Below are 19,427 nucleotides of genomic sequence, written 5' to 3'. Positions count from 1 at the left end.
ACATACTCAAAACGCACCACACGTAAAACTCGCCATGCGCAAAACTTGCTGCACACAACTTGCTACACTAACCTGTCACATGCAACTCGACACACAAAAAGTTGCTACACGCATGTCGCCACACAAAACTCATCTCACAAAAGTCGCTACATGCATGTCGCCACACGCAACTCAACACACACAACGTGACACATGAAACTCGCCCTAAAACACACACAAGTCTGGTATTATCCTTCAAAAATAAAAATCTGATTAATAAGCAGACAAACTACAAGAGCAACAACTGTACCATATAGGAAATACGGCAGCTGTCAGTCACATGACCTGTCTATTATGTGTATGTGTGAGCTAATATATACAGCCAGGGGGTGGGCTTACTGTTGGCTGGGGATTTATCAGGCTGCCAATTTAGCTTACAAATACTGAGGTAAAAATACTGACCAAATAACGTGTGAACGAGGTCTAATACAGGAGGAGATGACATACAGATATATACTATATACAGGAGGAGATGACACACAGGTATATACTATTTACAGGGGAGATGACACACAGGTATATACTATATGCAGGAGGAGATGACACACAGATATATACTATATACAGGAGAGATGACACACAGGTATATACTATATAGAGGAGGAGATGACATACAGGTACATACTACATACAGCAGGAGATGACATACAGGTATATACTATATACAGGAGCAGATGACTCACAGGTATATACTATATACAGGAGGAGAGGACTTACAGGTATATACTATATAGGAGGAGATGACATATAGGTATATACTATATACAGTACAGGAGGAAATGACACACGTATATACTATATACAGGAGATGACATACAGGTATATACTATATAAAAGAGGAGATGACTCATAGGTATATAGAGGAGATGACATACAGCAGGTATATACTATATACAGGGGAGATGACATACAGGTATATACTATATACAGGAGATGACATACAGGTATTACTATATATAGGAGGAGATGACATACAGCTATATACAGAAGAGATGACATACAGGTATATACTATATACAGAAGAGATGACATACAGGTATATACTATATACAGGAGGAGATGACACATAGGTATATACAATATACAGGAGGAGATGACATACAGCAGGTATATACTATTTACAGGGGAGATGACATATAGGTATATACTATATACAGGAGATGACATACAGGTGTATACTATATATAAGGGAGATGACAAACATGTATATACTGAGGGGAAAATGAGAGGTGTGAGGTGAAAATGAAAAGGTGTGAGTGCAAAATGAGAGGAGTGAGGGAAAATAGTGGAGTGATCGGAAAATGACAGATGTGAGGTCGAAATGACAAGTGTTAGGGGGGAATGAGAGGAGTGAGGGGGAAAATAAGAGGAGTGAAGGGGAAAATGAGAGGTGTGAGGGAGAAAATGAGAGATGTGAGGGGGAAAATGAGAGGCGTGATGGGAAAATAAGAGAAGTGAGGTGCTATAACTAACCACAGATATTTACTATGCCCAGGAAACGCCGAGCTAGTACACTATAAACGTCAACATGGCAGAAGCATGCACTGCAGCATACGCACCTTTGTTGGCTCCTTCAATGCCTTGCATGGCACGCCTTTTTCTAATTCAGCCTTGCAAGACTGAAGATCATATATCCATATCTTTCCAGCTTCATCACCACACATGACACAGTGTCCATCTGTAAAAGGAATAGAATAAGTTGTATCACTCATTCATCAATACAAACATTCAGGAATGTTTCACTTTTAATAAACATTTCGATTCATGACTGAATTTAATGGCTAAATAAATGAAGAGTACTGTATAAAAACAGGCATGTAGATAAAAAGGCAGGTAAAGAGGGTCTTCCAACTTAAAAGTAATGGTACATCCTAGAGAAAGGCTAGGATGATCCTACCCTCTGGAACACCCAAGAATCCTGAGAATAAAGGGATTACTGCACTAATGTAACGCTTCATCCCGTTCTAAGTTTTCCCTGCTCAGCGACTCTCCGGACATCTCACCGTGCAGGTAACTACAGCTTGCTGCCGATGGGCAGAGAACTAAACCACCACTTCTGCCCTTCTTTCAGGATTCCTGAGGCCGGATCTCCAGTAAACACAAATTGATAAATCCCAGTGATGTGATCATTTTTTAGCTATGTGCCGAGGTCACGTTAATACGTTTTTGATCATTGTTTTAATTGTTTCATTTATTAGTTTAATTTTTTTTTGTTTGTCTCCTTTCACACATCTGATTGTCTCCTGTATTCTTATAGATGGAACACATACCCATCAGTGTGAGTTTGTTCATGTGTCCTTTTACGTTTTTGCAGACTGATTCTCAGTCCTCCACAAAAAAAAAAAAAAAAATATATATATATATATATATATATATATATATATATATATATATATATATATATACACCCCCATTTGTCTGCAGAGAATACAGAAACAAAATAAACCGTACAGCACAGATACAATCTGTGAATCAGTTTACTGTTCACAGTTTTATCTTTTATTTTTTGCACACGAGAAAAATGCCAGTGTGTCAAATGAGAATCAATTTGTTTGTTTTTTTTATTGCATATGCGGAAAAACTAAAACAAATGGACACATGAAACGGTCCTCAGTCTGTAGTAAATGTGCACCTTACCTATAGAGGTCGTTGGGGCAAGGTAAGGCAGATCTGTCTCAGACCACTTCAGTTCTGCCAGTATGTGGGCTTCTGCTTTCCTACTGCTTTTAGACTTTGGTTTCTGAAAAGATTTCTTCCAGCTCCATATGTATATTGATCCTTGCATTGCACTTTTAGAAACTGGAAAAAAAAAAAAAGTTATTACAGCACATTACCAGCTCATTCATGTATTTGTGTGTTGAATCTGTTACATTGACAACTAAAATACATGAATGTGTGACTTTATGGGGTATTTCTAGCTTAATCAGCTTATAGGAATTCTCCATTTAAACAGCATTGTTTTACATTTTTTTCAGTTTAATGTTTAAGACAGAAGATAATTTTTGATCAGAAACCAAAAATTACCAGCGAGTAATAAAAGTAATGGCTTCCAGTTTATAGCAGTGTAATAAATACTGTACAATTACAGTGACAATTACAAGTGACAATTGTATCGGATCTAGCCCCATGGGACTCAACTATCCCCAAAAAGGATTGAGAAAACCCTGTCTGGATCTCCCATCAAAGGCACCAAGTATACAGTCATGTACATAAGGCTACTCTATGGATCACATCAAATATACAATGGTCACCAAATAGTGTAATGCATTTTTTCTGTAAGAAGCCTTTTCAGTCTGACGAGAGGCCAACTGTAGCGGGCTTTAGTGATCACTGGGGTAGACTGAGTTTTCTGTTAATGCAATTTCTGTGCCATATTGGAACACAAACACGGTGATATAAACAGCTGTGAAGCTGTAGATTTCATGCAAAACGATCCATGAGTTTATATTATATCCAAAAAAGATAATTAAAAGGGTTTTCCAGTCTAAAGAGAAAAGTCTGCATACACTATGCGTCTGCTGGATCTCAGTCATGAATCCCCCCTGATGAAGCTGCATGAGAAACACGCGTCGGGGTACGGGGCCATGTGGTTTGATACACAATGGTATATGGTTAGTATGGTTTACTCCTAACTTCTTTTGTTATATTGTATATGTCTTCCTTATGTCTTTTTAATAAAGATCAAGATAAATTTGATATATTTTGCTTGATATGATTCAGTATTCTACTTGGTGGTAATAGTTGTAAAGGATTCCCCTAAATTGCCTGTGCAATTTGCATACTAGCGGTCACGTGCAGACTTGTCTCATCCGGCCTCTCTCAACAAAAGAGAAATACCAAATGAGACTGCATACATGCAGTGACTGCTAATCACACAAGGAATTCAGGGTAATCATGACAGTGCGAGCATTACACTCACGATTCAGGTGTCCGAGATTGCAGACTTTTCTTAGAATTGAAAACCCCTTTAACTAATTTTGATTTTAAACCTCATTAGAAATCCAATAAAAATCAATTTAAAAATATATTCCAAATATCATAATATGGTCTCAGATTTCTGTATATACAAAATTGCTCATGTGTGCCAATACAACATACATTTTTAAATCTGCACTGATGATTTGCATCCACAACTGACCAAATAATGACCCCCCTCCCATTCTCTAAAGCTTTTGTTACCCTGTCCTTGCAATGGAATTTGTCTTCCTGTAATTTACTGCTTTTGTCTGAGCATGCTCAGATGCACCCAATGACCCCGACTAAAAACATTTGACAGCCAGGTTGCAAGCACAGCTCAGCCACACTATGTGGAAGATCTCACTGATACCAGCTCCATTGTACTTACTGACCCTGTACAATTTATGACAAACAGATGCACCTAGCTAGTAAAACATCCCTATGGTCACCATATTCATAATAAAACAATTGTACATGTTGAGATCTATCAGAAAGCACACAAGAGAGCAGAGGAAGGGGCCTGCAGCACTGAAAAAGTAGGGTGCAGCTGGGAAACATAGTATCAGCAGATAAGACTAGAACTGCCCATTCATCTGTGTAGTGGGATGCACATGGGGCAGAAGGAGATGGAAGAAAATAGACAAACTTACAAGGAACGAACCTACTGTATATTAGCAATAGTCATGCAGATATCATGCTTTGTAAAACATTGCCACTTTAGGAATAAGCCTTCAATTACATATTTCCCAAATATCCAGTGGGTGTGAAAATTTTACAGTTATGCCAAGCATGCTGTACAAAACAGCAGCTCATTTTCTACAGCACTCCATATCAGAACCAACAAGGACATATGACAAGATAGCCAAAGCTGCCTTTTTGGAGAAGAGCATAACTACTGACCAAGGTCCTTGATTCATTAAGGATAATTATACTTTCAAGTAACTTTTCAGAATAAGCAGTCAAACGTCTTTCCAGGAATAACACAATTTCTGCCCATTATATGACCTGATTAGCCACTATGATTTCTCCTATTGCAATCTTAAATTGTATGGATGTGAATCAAACGGGGAGGAGTGAGGCAAAATACTTGTTAGAAGGCACAGCACGATCTTTCTGTGTCTCCCTCTGCTTTTCACTCCACCTTCCCTCTAGAAAGAGGCATTACCCGACACCTCGCTGTGCTGGTTGTAGAGTTGAGCGAATTTGTTTGGATTCGGACGCCGAATCTGAATTTGCTATATTTGTGCCATATTGTTACGCTATTCGTGCCGAATGTTGTTTGTTGTTCGGTTCTGAACATATTCGGTAATTTCTACACCCATTGATTCTAATGACTTTTGGATGTGTTCGGCGAATATATTGCAAAAACAATATTCGCTGCCGATCGTATTCAGAACCGAATCCGAACAAATTCAATCAACTCTACTGGTAAGTCACTCGTCTCAAAGACGACAGATTTAAGTGTTTGATTTGTTTTTTTTCTCCCACAGTAAATGAGGAGTCAAGGGGAACCTGTCAGCAGATTTCGCCGCTATAAGATGCAGCCGCTGCCTTTCAGGGCTTATTTACAGGGTTCTATAATGCTGTAGATAAGCCCCCCGGTCCGACCTGCAAGTGAAGAACAATAAATTATATTATACTCACCAAGGGGGGGCGTTGCGGGGGCGCGTTCCTGTGCGGTCCGGTCCGATGGGTGTCGCAGGTCCGGGTTTGGCGCCTCCCATCTTCTTACGACGATGCCCTCCTGCTTCTTCATCGCTCCCCGGCACCTGCGCTTCTGCCCGGCACCTGCGCTTCTGCCCGGCACCTGCGCACTGCAGTACTCAACAGGGCAGAGAAGCAGGAGGGCAGCGAGAATAAGGAGAATGGAGGCGCTGGACCCGGACCTGCGACACCCATCGGACCGGACAGGATCGCACTTCCCCCGGGTGAGTATAATATAACAGTTTTCTTCACTTGCAGGTCGGACCGGGGGCATATCTACAGCAGTATAGAATGCTGTAGATAAGCCCTGAAAGGCAGTGGCTGCATCTTATAGTGGCAAAATCTGCTGACAGGTTCCCTTTAAAGAAGTCAGGGGACAAAAGCGGCTCCTGAGTGGAGAAAGATTTCTCTGAATAAAAAAAAAAGAAAAAAAAAAAAAAGTATTTTAGTAATTTTCTCCTAACGGCTTTTACCATAATGGTTAATTAGTTTCATAATTTTGATCGATTTAGACTTTTATAGAGACAGCGATACCAAATATGTACACTGCTCAAAAAATAAATAAAGGGAACACTCAAATAACACATTCTAGATATCACTGAATGAAATATTCCAGTTGCAAACCTTTATTCATTACATAGTGGAATGTGTTGAGAACAATAAAACATAAAAATTATCAATGTAAATCAAAATTATTATCACATGGAGGTCTGGATTTGAAATGATACTCAAAAACAAAGTGGAAAATCAAACTACAGGCTGATCCAACTTCAGTGGAAATACCTCAAGACAATGGAATCATGCTCAGTAGTGTGTGTGTGGCCTCCGTGTTCCTGCATGACCTCCCTACAATGCCTGGGCATAGTTCTGATGAGGCGGTGGATGGTCTCCTGAGGGATCTCCTCCCTTACTTGGACTAAAGCATCTGCCAACTCCTGGACAGTCTGTGGTGCAACGTGACGTTAGTGGATGGTGTGAGACATGATGTCCCAGATGGGTTCAATCGGATTCAGGTCTGGGGAATGGGCGGGCCAGTCCATAGCTTCAATGCCTTTATCTTGCAGGAACTGCTGACACACTCCAGCCACATGAGGTCTGGCATTGTCCTGCATTAGGAGGAACCCAGGGCCAACCGCACCAGCATATGGTCTCACAAGGGGTCTGAGGATCTCATCTCGGTACCTAATGGCAGTCAGCCTACCTCTGGCGAGCACATGGAGGGCTGTGCGGCCCCTCTAAAGAAATGCCACCCCACACCATTACTGACTGACCCACTGCCAAACCAGTCATGCTGAATGATGTTGCAGACAGCAGATCGCTCTCCACGGCATCTCCAGACTCTGTCATGTCTGTCACATGTGCTCAGTGTGAACCTGCTTTCATCTGTGAAGAGCACAGGGCGCCAGTGGCGAATTTGCCAATCCTGGTGTTCTGTGGCAAATGCCAAGCGTCCTGCACGGTGTTGGGCTGTGAGCACAACCCCCATCTGTGGACGTCGGGCACTCAGACCATCTTCATGGAGTCGGTTTCTAACCGTTTGTGCAGACATGTGCATTTGTGGCCTGCTGGAGGTCATTTTGCAGGGCTCTGGCAGTGCTCCTCCTGTTCCTCCTTGCACAAATGCTGAGGTAGCGGTCCTGCTGCTGGGTTGTTGCCCTCCTATGGCCCCCTCCACGTCTCCTGGTGTACTGGCCTGTCTCCTGGTAGCGCCTCCAGCCTCTGGACGCTACGCTGACAGACACAGCAAACCTTCTTGCCACAGCTCACATTGATGTGCCATCCTGGATGAGCTGCACTACCTGAGCCACTTGTGTGGGTTGTAGAGTCCATCTCATGCTGCCATGAGAGTGAAAGCACAACCAACATTCAAAAGTGACCAAAACATCAGCCAGAAAGCATTGGTACTGAGATGTGGTCTGTGGTCCCCACCTGCAGAACCACTCCTTTATTGAGTGGGTCTTGATAATTGCCAATAATTTCCATCTGTTGTCTATTCCATTTGCACAACAGCAGGTGAAATTGATTGTCAAACAGTGCTGCTTCCTAAGTGGACAGTTTGATTTCACAGAAGTTTGATTTACTTGGAATTATATTGTTTAAGGGTTCCTTTTATTTTTTTGAGCAGTGTAGGGTTCCCTTTATTTTTTTGAGCAGTGTATATTTAGTTTTTGGGTTTTTTTCATAATTTTTAATGGAGTAAAAGGGGACATGATTTGAATTTTAGCATTTAAAAAAAAATCTTTTAGGTTTTACTTACCTTGGGGAACTTGAATCTGCAATAATCTAATCTCTTGTTCTATATATTTCAATAATGTAGCTTTGCAAAGTGTATATAATGGTTCCTATGAAGCCCAGTCGCAGGCTTCACAAGAGTACAGTTATGCCAGGCGTGGGGACCTTCAAGCACTCTGATGACATGGTTAGCCATCAACACAATGTTACAGGAGTACCACTGGGCGTATGAACAGCACATCCCCCCCAGGATTTACTGCAGTGGATGATTACTGCTGTTAAGGTACCTTCACACGAAACGACTTTACAACGAGAACGACAACGATCCGTGACGTTGCAGCGTCCTGGATAGCGATATCGTTGTGTTTGACACGCAGCAGCGATCTGGATCCTGCTGTGATATCGCTGGTCGGAGCTAGAAGTCCAGAACTTTATTTGGTCGTCAGATCGGCGTGTATCGTCGTGTTTGACAGCAAAAGCAACGATGCCAGCAATGTTAAACATGGAGCTAACGACCTGTGAGAACGATAAGTGCGTCACCGCTACGTCACAGGATCGCTCCTGCATCGTTCTGGAGCTGCTGTGTTTGACATCTCTACAGCGATGTAAACAGCGACGCTGCAGCGATCAGATCGTTGTCGTTCTCGTTGTAGAGTCGTTTCGTGTGAAGGTACCTTTAGAGGCAGATAATGGTTTCACCATACATGGAGAGAAGCGGGGTCAACATTGGACGAACCAGTATGTCCAAGGAAGGAATTAAAGGGACTGTCACTACAGAATGAAATCCAGTACATGAAGCACCGAGAACCTGTACTTGGTTTGGTCATTCTGTTCTGATAGAGTTCTTAAGTATGTAGGACTAAACTGCAATCCTAAGGTCATCCACTGCAGTGCCTAGTAAACCGTGAAAGGGACATGGTGCTTCCTAGTATAACATGGCCCTTTTATTAGCTAATGGTAAAATAGTTACATAACAACCCCCCTTATTGTACTTTTTCTTGGACACATACATCACTCCAATGATGAGCTTTGCTCATGGTAATTTTTCCATCATCCATTTGTGTGCTGACTGCAAGTGTGAACAGATCCATATTTAGCAAGCTTTGCTCATGGTAATTTTTCAATCGCTCCTGTGTTTTGTGTTTTTTTTCTCTGCTTTTGGTCTTTGATTCAAAGTGTTCAAAGCTATCTTTTTTTTTCTTTTCCCCACTGTTTTATGGCCTTGCTCCGCATTGGTTGTTTACCCTGCATACTAATGCCTGCCCTGGCCTTAAGGCCCCGTCTCACTAAGCGATTTACCAACGATCACGACCAGCGATACGACCTGGCCGTGATCGTTGGTAAGTCGCTGTGTGGTCGCTGGGGAGCTGTCACACAGACCGCTCTCTCCAGCGACCAACGATCAGGGGAACGACTTCGGCATCGTTGAAACTGTCTTCAACGATGCCGAAGTCCCCCTGCAGCACCCGGGTAACCAGGGTAAACATCGGGTTACTAAGCGCAGGGCCGCGCTTAGTAACCCGATGTTTACCCTGGTTACCAAAAAAAACAAACACTACATACTCGCCTTTTGATGTCCGTCAGGTCCCTTGCCGTCTGCTTCCTGCTCTGACTGAGCCGCCGTACAGCGAGAGCAGAGCGCAGCGGTGACGTCACTGCTGTGCTCTCACTTCTCACTGTACGGCCGGCAGTCAGTGAGAGCAGGAAGCAGACGGCAAGGGACCTGACGGACATCAGAAGGCGAGTATGTAGTGTTTGTTTTTTTTTACATTTACGCTGGTAACCAGGGTAAACATCGGGTTACTAAGCGCGGCCCTGCGCTTAGTAACCCGATGTTTACCCTGGTTACCAGTGAAGACATCGCTGGATCGGTGTCACACACACCGATTCAGCGATGTCAGCGGGGCCTCAACGACCAAAAAAAGGTCCAGGCCATTCCGACACGACCAGCGATCTCGCAGCAGGGGCCTGATCGCTGGTACGTGTCACACATAGCGAGATCGCTATGGAGGTCGCTGTTGCGTCACAAAACTTGTGACTCAGCAGCGATCTCGCTAGCGATCTCGCTATGTGAGACGGGGCCTTTATGCTAATTGGTTAATTGCTGATTGTGGCCATTTGGTTTCTGATGCTAGCAGTCACTTCATTTCATATATATTTAGTCTGGCTGGGATAGTACGCGTGCAGGTTCGCGTGTGCAACAGATATTAAGTGCAACGGTATAAAGTGCATGGCAGTTAAACAATGGCAGTTAAACAATGGCAGTTAAACAATGGCAGTTAAACAATGGCAGTTAAACAATGGCAGTTAAACAATGGCAGTTAAACAATGGCAGTTAAACAATGGCAGTTAACCCCTTTCTGCCATTGGACGTACTATTCCGTCCATGTGGGGTGGGCCCTAATTCCCAAGGACGGTATAGTACGTCCAGCACGATCGGCCGCGCTCACGGGGGGAGCGCGGCCGATCGCGGCCGGGTGTCAGCTGCCTATCGCAGCTGACATCCGGCACTATGTGCCAGGAGCGGTCACGGACCACCCCCGGCACATTAACCCCCGGCACACCACGATCAAACATGATCGCGGTGTGCCGGCAGTACAGGGAAGCATCGCGCAGGGAGGGGGCTCCCTGCGTGCTTCCCTGAGACCCCCGCAGCAACGCGATGTGATCGCGTTGCTGCGAGGGTCTCTTACCTTCTATTCCTGCAGGCCCCAGATCCAAAATGGCCGCGGGGCTGCATCCGGGTCCTGCAGGGATTACTTCCGGTTGCCGTGCAGGCTGCAGATGAAAGCTGCAGCCTGCACGGCTGTAAGTGAGATCGGTGATCTGACAGAGTGCTGTGCACACTGTCAGATCAACGATCTGTAATGACCCCTCCTGGGACAAAGTAAAAAAAAAAAAATTCCCACATGTGTAAAAAAAAAAAAAGAAAAAAAATAAATTCCTAAATAAAGAAAAAAAAAAAATTATTATTCCCATAAATACATTCCTTTAAATAAAAAAAATCAAACAATAAAAGTACACATATTTAGTATCGCCACGTCCGTAATGACCCCACCTATAAAACTATATCACTAGTTAACCCTTTCAGTGAACACCGTAAAAAAAAAAAAAAAAAAAAAAAAAAAACGAGGCAAAAAACAACGCTTTATTATCATACCGCCAAACAAAAAGTGGAATAACACGCGATCAAAAAGACGGATATAAATAACCATGGTACCGCTGCAAACGTCATCTTGTCCCGCAAAAAACGAGCCCCCATACAGCATCATCAGCGAAAAAATAAAAAAGTTATAGTCCTCAGAATAAAGCGATGCCAAAATAATTATTTTTTCTATAAAATAGTTATCGTATAAAAGCGCCAAAACATAAAAAAAATGATAGAAATGAGGTATCGCTGTAATCGTACTGACCCGAAGAATAAAACTGCTTTATCAATTTTACCAAACGCGGAACGGTATAAATGCCTCCCCCAAAAGAAATTCATGAATAGCTGGTTTTTGGTCATTCTGCCTCACAAAAATCGGAATAAAAAGCGATCAAAAAATCTCCCGTGCCCGAGCATGTTACCAATAAAAACGTCAACTCGTTCCGCAAAAAACAAGACCTCACATGACTCTGTGGACTCAAATATGGAAAAATTATAGCTCTCAAAATGTGGTAACGCAAAAAATATTTTTTGCAATAAAAAGCTTCTTTCAGTGTGTGACGGCTGCCAATCATAAAAATCAGCTAAAAAACCCGCTATAAAAGTAAATCAAACCCCCCTTCATCACCCCCTTAGTTAGGGAAAAATAAAAAAAATTTAAAAATGTATTTATTTCCATTTTACCATTAGGGTTAGGGCTAGGGTTAGGGTTATGGTTGGGGTTAGGGCTAGGGTTAGGGCTAGGGTTGGGGCTAGGGTTAGGGTTGGGGCTAGGGTTAGGGTTGGGGCTAAAGTTAGGGTTTGGATTACATCTACGGTTGGGAATAGGGTTGGGATTAGGGTTAGGGGTGTGTCTGGGTTAGAGGTGTGGTTAGGGTTACCGTTGGGATTAGGGTTAGGGGTGTGTTTGGATTAGGGTTTCAGTTATAATTGGGGGGTTTCCACTGTTTAGGCACATCAGGGGCTCTCCAAATAATTTTGGGGGGAATTTTTATTTTTTTTATTTTCACGGCTATGCGTTATAAACTGTAGTGAAACACTTGAGGGTTCAAAACTCTCACAACACATCTAGATGAGTTGCTTAGGGGGTCTAGTTTCCAAAATGGTGTCACTTGTGTTTTTTTTTTACTGTTTAGGTACATTAGGGCTCTGCAAACGCAATGTGACGCCTGCAGACCATTCCATCTAAGTCTGCATTCAAAATGGCGCTCCATCCCTTCCGAGCCCTCCCATGCGCCCAAACAGTGGTTCCCCCCCACATATTGGGCATCAGCGTACTCAGGACAAATTGGACAACAACTTTTGGGGTCCAATTTCTCCTGTTACCCTCGGGAAAATACAAAACTGGGGGCTAAAAAATAATTTTTGTGGAAAAAAATATTTTTTATTTGCATGGCTCTGCGTTATAAACTGTAGTGAAACAATTGGGGGTTCAAAGCTCTCACAACACATCTAGATGAGTTCCTTAGGGGGTCTACTTTCCAAAATGGTGTCACTTGTGGGGGGTTTCTACTGTTTAGGTACATTAGGGCCTCTGCAAACGCAATGTGACGCCTGCAGACCATTCCATCTAAGTCTGCATTCAAAATGGCGCTCCATCCCTTCCGAGCCCTCCCATGCGCCCAAACAGTGGTTCCCACCCACATATGGGGTATCAGCGTACTCAGGACAAATTGGACAACAACTTTTGGGGTCCAATTTCTCCTGTTACCCTCGGGAAAATACAAAACTGGGGGCTAAAAAATAATTTTTGTGGGAAAAAAAATGTTTGTTTTATTTTTACAGCTCTGCATTATAAACTTCTGTGAAGCAGTAAGTGGGTCAAAGTGCTCACTACACCTCTAGATAAGCTCCTTAGGGGGTCTACTTTCCAAAATGGTGTCACTTGTGGGGGGGATTCAATTGTTTAGGCACATCAGTGGCTCTCCAAACGCAACATGGCGTCCCATCTCAATTCCTGTCAATTTTGCAGTGAAAAGTCAAACGGCGCTCCTTCCCTTCGGAGCTCTCCTATGCGCCCAAACAGTGCTTTACCCCCACATATGGGGTATCAGCGTACTCAGGACAAATTGTACAACAACTTTTGGGGTCCAATTTCTTCTCTTACCCTTGGGAAAATAAAAAATTGGGGGCGAAAAGATCATTTTTGTGAAAAAATATGATTTTTTATTTTTACGGTTCTGCATTATAAACTTCTGTGAAGCACTTGGTGAGTCAAAGTGCTCACCACACCTCTAGATAAGCTCCTTAGGGGGTCTACTTTCCAAAATGGTGTCACTTGTGGGGGGTTTCAATGTTTAGGCATATCAAGGGCTCTCCAAACGCAACATGGCGTCCCATCTCAATTCCAGTCAATTTTGCATTGAAAAGTAAAATGGCGCTCCTTCGCTTCCGAGCTCTGTCATGCGCCCAAACAGTGGTTTACCCCCACATATGGGGTATCGGCGTACTCAGGACAAATTGTACAACATCTTTTGGGGTCCATTTTCTCCTGTTACCCTTGGTAAAATAAAACAAATTGGAGCTGAAGTAAATTTTGTGTGAAAAAAAAGTTAAATGCTCATTTTTACTTAAACATTCCAAAAATTCCTGTGAAACACCTAAAGGGTTAATAAACTTCTTGAATGTGGTTTTGAGCACCTTGAGGGGTGCAGTTTTTAGAATGGTGTCACACTTGGGTATTTTCTATCATATAGACCCCTCAAAATGACTTCAAATGAGATGTGGTCCCTAAAAAAAAATGGTGTTGTAAAAATGAGAAATTGCTGGTCAACTTTTAACCCTTATAACTCCCTAACAAAAAAAAAATTTGGTTCCAAAATTGTGCTGATGTAAAGTAGACATGTGGGAAATGTTACTTATTAAGTATTTTGTGTGACATATCACTGTGATTTAATTGCATAAAAATTCAAAGTTGGAAAATTGCAAAATTTTCCAAATTTTCGCCAAATTTCCCTTTTTTTCCACAAATAAACGCAGGTAATATCAAATAAATTTTACCACTGTCATGAAGTACAATATGTCACGAGAAAACAGTGTCAGAATCACCGGGATCCGTTGAAGCGTTCCAGAGTTATAACCTCATAAATGGACAGTGGTCAGAATTGTAAGAATTGGCCCGGTCCATAACGTGCAAACCACCCTTGGGGGTGAAGGGGTTAAACAATGGCAGTTAAACAATGGCAGTTGGACAGGGCAGGAGACAGGTAAGGTGCATAAGTTTAACAAACAATCAGTCTTGGTCAGTCATAATACATTATGCATTGATCATATCAATCTGCTTCTTATTGGTTTTTACTTCTGCCTACTCATAACTCGCCCGCCCTTCAACACATTATGGGCACTCTCTCTATATCCACCCCTCCCTTCTCCCCTCTCCCATGTATAACTCTGAGGCTCTACTGACATTTCTTACCCACTCCAAACCAGCCACTACCGCCATGCAGCACTCAAAACGTTCATACAAATCATCCCACCACCTGCTCTTTCTGTTTTTTCTCCTTCTACTAGTTGCAGGTGACATCTCCCCGAACCCTGGCCCCCCCTCCACCAGCTTACTTTACTCTCCTCCAGCTGCATATAGAAACCTTGCTAATCTTATTAACATTCAGTGCATGCCTTCTCCTATAGCTTTCCAATGTGCACTCTGGAATGCTCGGTCTGTGTGTAACAAACTAACTTACATTCACAAACTTTTCCTCTCTAATTCCCTTAACCTTCTGGCTATTACAGAAACCTGGATCCAGCATTCAGACACCACCGCTGCTGCCGCGCTCTCGTTTGGTGGGCTGAAATTTTCACATACCACCAGACCTGAAAACAGACAGGGTGGGGGTGTTGGTTTGCTCCTTTCAGCACAATGTGCTTTCCAGGTCATCCCCCCGGTTCCCTCACTTACATTTCCTTCCTTTGAAGTCCACACCGTCAGACTCTTTAAGCCCTTCTCCTTGCGGGTGGCGGTTGTTTACCGCCCTCCAGGCTCCTCCCGCCTGTTTCTAGACCACTTTGCCACCTGGCTTACTCACTTTCTATCTTGTGACAGCCCCACCCTCATCATGGGAGACTTTAACATCCCCATCAATGATCCCCTCTCCCAATCTGCCGCTCAACTTCTTTCTCTAACTTCTTCATTCGGCCTCTCACAGTTTACTAATTCTCCTACACATGAGGACGGGAATACTCTGGACCTGGTTTTCTCCCGTCCTGGATCGCTGCACGACTTTACTAACTCCCCTCTCCCGCTTTCGGACCACAACCTTCTTTCCTTCTCTGTCAAGAATTGTCTCCTCACTCGGGACACCCCCACTTACCACACTTATCGGAATACACGTTCCATTAATACCCAGCAGCTTATGGACAATCTCCACACATCTTTAGCCCCCATCTCCTCCCTCTCCTGCCCAGACTTAGCATTGTCACACTTCAATAATACACTGAAGAATGCCCTAGATGAAGCAGCACCTTCTACACGCAGAAAGACCCGACACAGACAACGGCAGCCCTGGCACACTAAGCAAACACGCTTTCTTCAGCGTTGTTCAAGGTGTGCAGAGCGGCAGTGGAGAAAGTCTCTCTTAGCAGAAGACTTCATCCACTATAAGTTCATGCTCAAAACCTATAACTCTGCCCTTTATGTGGCCAAACAATCCTACTTCACCACCCTCATCACCTCACTATCCAACAACCCAAAACGACTTTTTGAAACCTTAAACTCCCTCCTGAAACCTAAAGTACAGGCCCCCATCACCAATCTCAGTGGTGAGGATCTGGCCACTTAATTCCTAGAAAAAATCAACCACATCCATCTGGATATCTCAGCGCAATCTCCTCAGTGCCTGGATCCCCTTCCCTGCCGCACCTCAAGCTCACTAGACATCTTTGAGCCTGTCTCAGAAGAAGAAGTTTCCAAGCTCCTCGCTTCTGCTCGGCCTACAACCTGCAAGTGACCCCATTCCTTCACCTCTCCTGCAGTCTCTCTCACCAGTGGTCACCACTCACCTGACTAAAATATTTAACCTCTCTCTTTCTTCAGGTATCTTTCCCTCCTCATTTAAACATGCCATCATAACCCCTTTACTTAAAAAGCCATCCCTGGACCAGAACTGCACTGCTAACTACAGACCTGTATCTAACCTTTCCTTCATCTCTAAACTCCTGGAACGCTTGGTCCACTCCCGTCTAATCCGCTATCTCTCGAAAAAACTCTCTTCTTGACCCCTTACAATCTGATTTCCGCTCTTTACATTCCACTGAAACTGCCCTCACTAAAGTCTCTAATGACCTACCAACAGCTAAATCCAAAGGTCATTGCTCTCTGCTGATTCTCCTGGATCTCTCTGCCGCATTTGACACTGTGGATCACCAGCTCCTTCTCACTATGCTCCGCTCCATAGGCCTCAAGGACACAGCCCTCTCCTGGTTCTCCTCCTACCTCTCTGACCGCTCCTTCACTGTATCTTTCGCTGGCTCCTCTTCCTCTCCTCGTCCCCTTACTATCGGGGTTCTGCAGGGCTCAGTCCTAGGCCCCCTCCTCTTCTCTCTATACACGGCCCCTATTGGACAAACAATCAGCAGATTTGGGTTCCAGTATCATCTCTATGCTGATGACACCCAATTATACACTTCTTCCCCTGTCATCACCCCTACCCTAATTCAAAATACCAAGGATTGTTTATGTTAATGCGGCAGCCAGGGTCATATTTCTGTCTAACCGCTTCACCGATGCCTCCATCTTGTGCCAGTCATTACACTGGCTACCCATTCGCTACAGGGTCCAGTATAAACTCATCTCTCTCACCCACAAAGCCCTCCACAGTGCTGCACTGCCTTATATCTCCTCTCTCATCTCTGTCTATCGCCCTACACGTGCCCTCCGTTCTACAATCGACCTAAGGCTAACATCCCCCGTAATCCGAACCTCGCACCTCCGTCTACAAGACTTCTCTCGTGCTGCGCCAGCTCTCTGGAATGCACTTCCCCAGACGATCAGACTGATACCTAGCCCCGACCTATTCAAGCGCGCTCTAAAAACCCATCTCTTCAAACAAGCCTACCACATCAACTACTCAGTAAACTAACTTTGCCCTGTTCCCTCCTTCCAAATATTACTCTGAATCTGCACCCTACTATTCATCTGTCTCCACACCCTCCATGCACATGATAACTGTACTTCATACTTGACTATTGCACTTAAACACACGGGCTGATGACCGGATCATGCAGCTTTGTATGAAAATCCCTATGTATTATAATTGCCAGACCTGAAATAACAAGCACTTTGCACCTATTGTGTCCCCCCATTTCCTTGTAGATTGTAAGCTCGCGAGCAGGGACCTCACCCCTAATGTCACTGTTTAAATTGTCTTAACTTGTATTGAATTTGTCTGTATAAATCCCCGCTTAATTGTAAAGTGCTGCGGAATATGTCGGCGCTATATAAATAAAGATTATTATTATTATTAATGTTTACATAAGTCTTGTAAAACTTACCTACAAGATCATCGCTCAGAAACGACAAGCCATCCACAATGTGGAAATCTGAATCTTTGGATTCCTTATTGTATATGGGGAAATTAAACTCTACTTCATACGAGCTGGTGTAAAATAAAATGGTGACACTTCAGACATAATTGAATTACTACACATGTTTTTTTTTCACCCCTTTCAAAAACATTTTTCTATGACAATTCTATAAGCATCTATTTAACTGGCTATTCACACAGCGATTTGCAGGGAGTCTGTGTGAGTCTTTGTAAAACAGGCTTCAGACAGGACCCTGACGGAGCCATAGAGTTACATACCGTAAGTCAAGGAGTCTAGTATGAAAAAGCAACATACTACTGCCAGTCTGAGAAATAAAAATGGACACTACCGGAAAAATAGCAAGAAGAGTCCTCCCTTACTTACTTTGGATTCCATTTGCCTTATTTCACTCAATGGCTCTAAGATCAGCATTTAGACAGAAGCCCCAGACCGGCAAGAACGCAAAATGCAGTGTGATCTGGGCCATAGAATCATAATTTAATATTTTATTCTTTTTCATTTATTTCTAATTTCTGGATTTGTTATCATTCAAAGGCAGAAAAACTCCTAATCATGGAAGAATTAAAGTTGTGTTCTGTACTTCTGAGTTCTGACTGTTGAGCATTTATACAGTAAGGCTGTGTTCATATCTGTCTTGGTGGCTCTACAGCAAAATGGACAATACAGTATTTTTTTCCCCCTTAAAATAATGGACACCTTAAAGAAACCAGCTTATGGGGTCTATTGGGCAGTAATCGTGTCTACTGTGCAATAGATGAATTGCTGATGTGAACAGAGCGAACAAGGGGAATGCCAACGTAGCTGATATATTTATAAACCTAGAAAACATTTACTAAAACATTTATGGAACAGAAAACAGAATTATTACCGTTTTCCTTGTTGCTTGTTTAGTGTTATGTCCCAAACAAAGCAACCATCTTCACAAGCGGCCATCAAGTACTGATCTGGGCTTGCAGGGACTGGACTTAGACGCAGGGGAGTAGACGTAGTATCCAGGGTGAGCAACTGGCTGAAAACCAGATAGAGGGTGATAAAATGAGACGTCAAACAAGAGTAGATGGCTTTAGCTTAGAACTATGGGATTGGTAAAAGGATCATCTGGTATATATTAGATATTTCTCAATTGTCTTACATAATGTAGCTATACACACACAGCCATATATACACTCCATACCTGGCTCTAAAGGTGTATTCGTGATCAGGCACACCTATGTCCCATAAGATAATTCTCTTGTCATAAGATCCAGCTAATGAGAAAAAAATACATGAATATAACTGGAATATATCAATGTTCACGAATAAGGAAACATATGCATGAAAAAATTATACATTAAAGGGAACCTGTCACCAGGTTTTACATATTTAAACTAAATCCACTGCCCTTAAGTCATCATGAACAGCACTCCAGCAACCTGTTCATGAGTTCCCATCACATCTGAGAAAACACGCCAAATAATCCTCCCGTGTTGTAGCCTAATTGGTGCAGTCTGGTCCAGTGGCACAACAGATTTGCTGAAAGTCTCCGCCAGCTCCCAGAATACGTAGAGACACTATACAGCATGGAAGATATAGAATGTTCGAATTGGAAGGGACCACCAGTGTCATCGTTTCCAACCCCCTGCTCAATGCAGGATTCACTAAACCATCTCAGACAGATGTCTGTCCACCCATCAGAGCAGAAAGCTTGAAAATAGTCGCAGAGACCAAAGTGCTGCAGGGAAAAACTTTGATAAAGTACTACTGGTGATGGGCAGTAAAGTGGCAAAGAAAACTCGTTTAACGAAGTAAAGCAATGTCCAAAGCA

At 43.1% G+C, this 19,427-nt stretch overlaps 1 protein-coding gene across 2 annotated transcripts in view; it reads right to left on the bottom strand.

The window, feature by feature from the left end:
- The window catches only part of LRWD1 (leucine rich repeats and WD repeat domain containing 1), a 41,093-nt gene that overhangs the window by 7,025 nt on the left and 14,641 nt on the right, over window positions 1-19,427 (bottom strand). For both annotated transcript variants that reach the window (XM_077294441.1, XM_077294442.1), the window contains exons 11-15: window positions 18,798-18,870; window positions 18,492-18,632; window positions 17,570-17,673; window positions 2,677-2,838; window positions 1,599-1,717 (exon numbers count right to left, since the gene is read on the bottom strand). In XM_077294441.1, coding sequence (XP_077150556.1) covers window positions 1,599-1,717; window positions 2,677-2,838; window positions 17,570-17,673; window positions 18,492-18,632; window positions 18,798-18,870 — 599 coding nt within the window. The remainder of the gene's footprint in view (window positions 1-1,598; window positions 1,718-2,676; window positions 2,839-17,569; window positions 17,674-18,491; window positions 18,633-18,797; window positions 18,871-19,427) is intronic.

This window comes from Ranitomeya variabilis, chromosome 3 (genome assembly GCF_051348905.1).
Source record: "Ranitomeya variabilis isolate aRanVar5 chromosome 3, aRanVar5.hap1, whole genome shotgun sequence".
In the NCBI taxonomy this organism is placed as follows: Eukaryota; Metazoa; Chordata; class Amphibia; order Anura; family Dendrobatidae; genus Ranitomeya; species Ranitomeya variabilis.
Note: the sequence above shows the minus strand (reverse complement) of the source record. Positions and strands in the feature narration are given on the sequence as shown.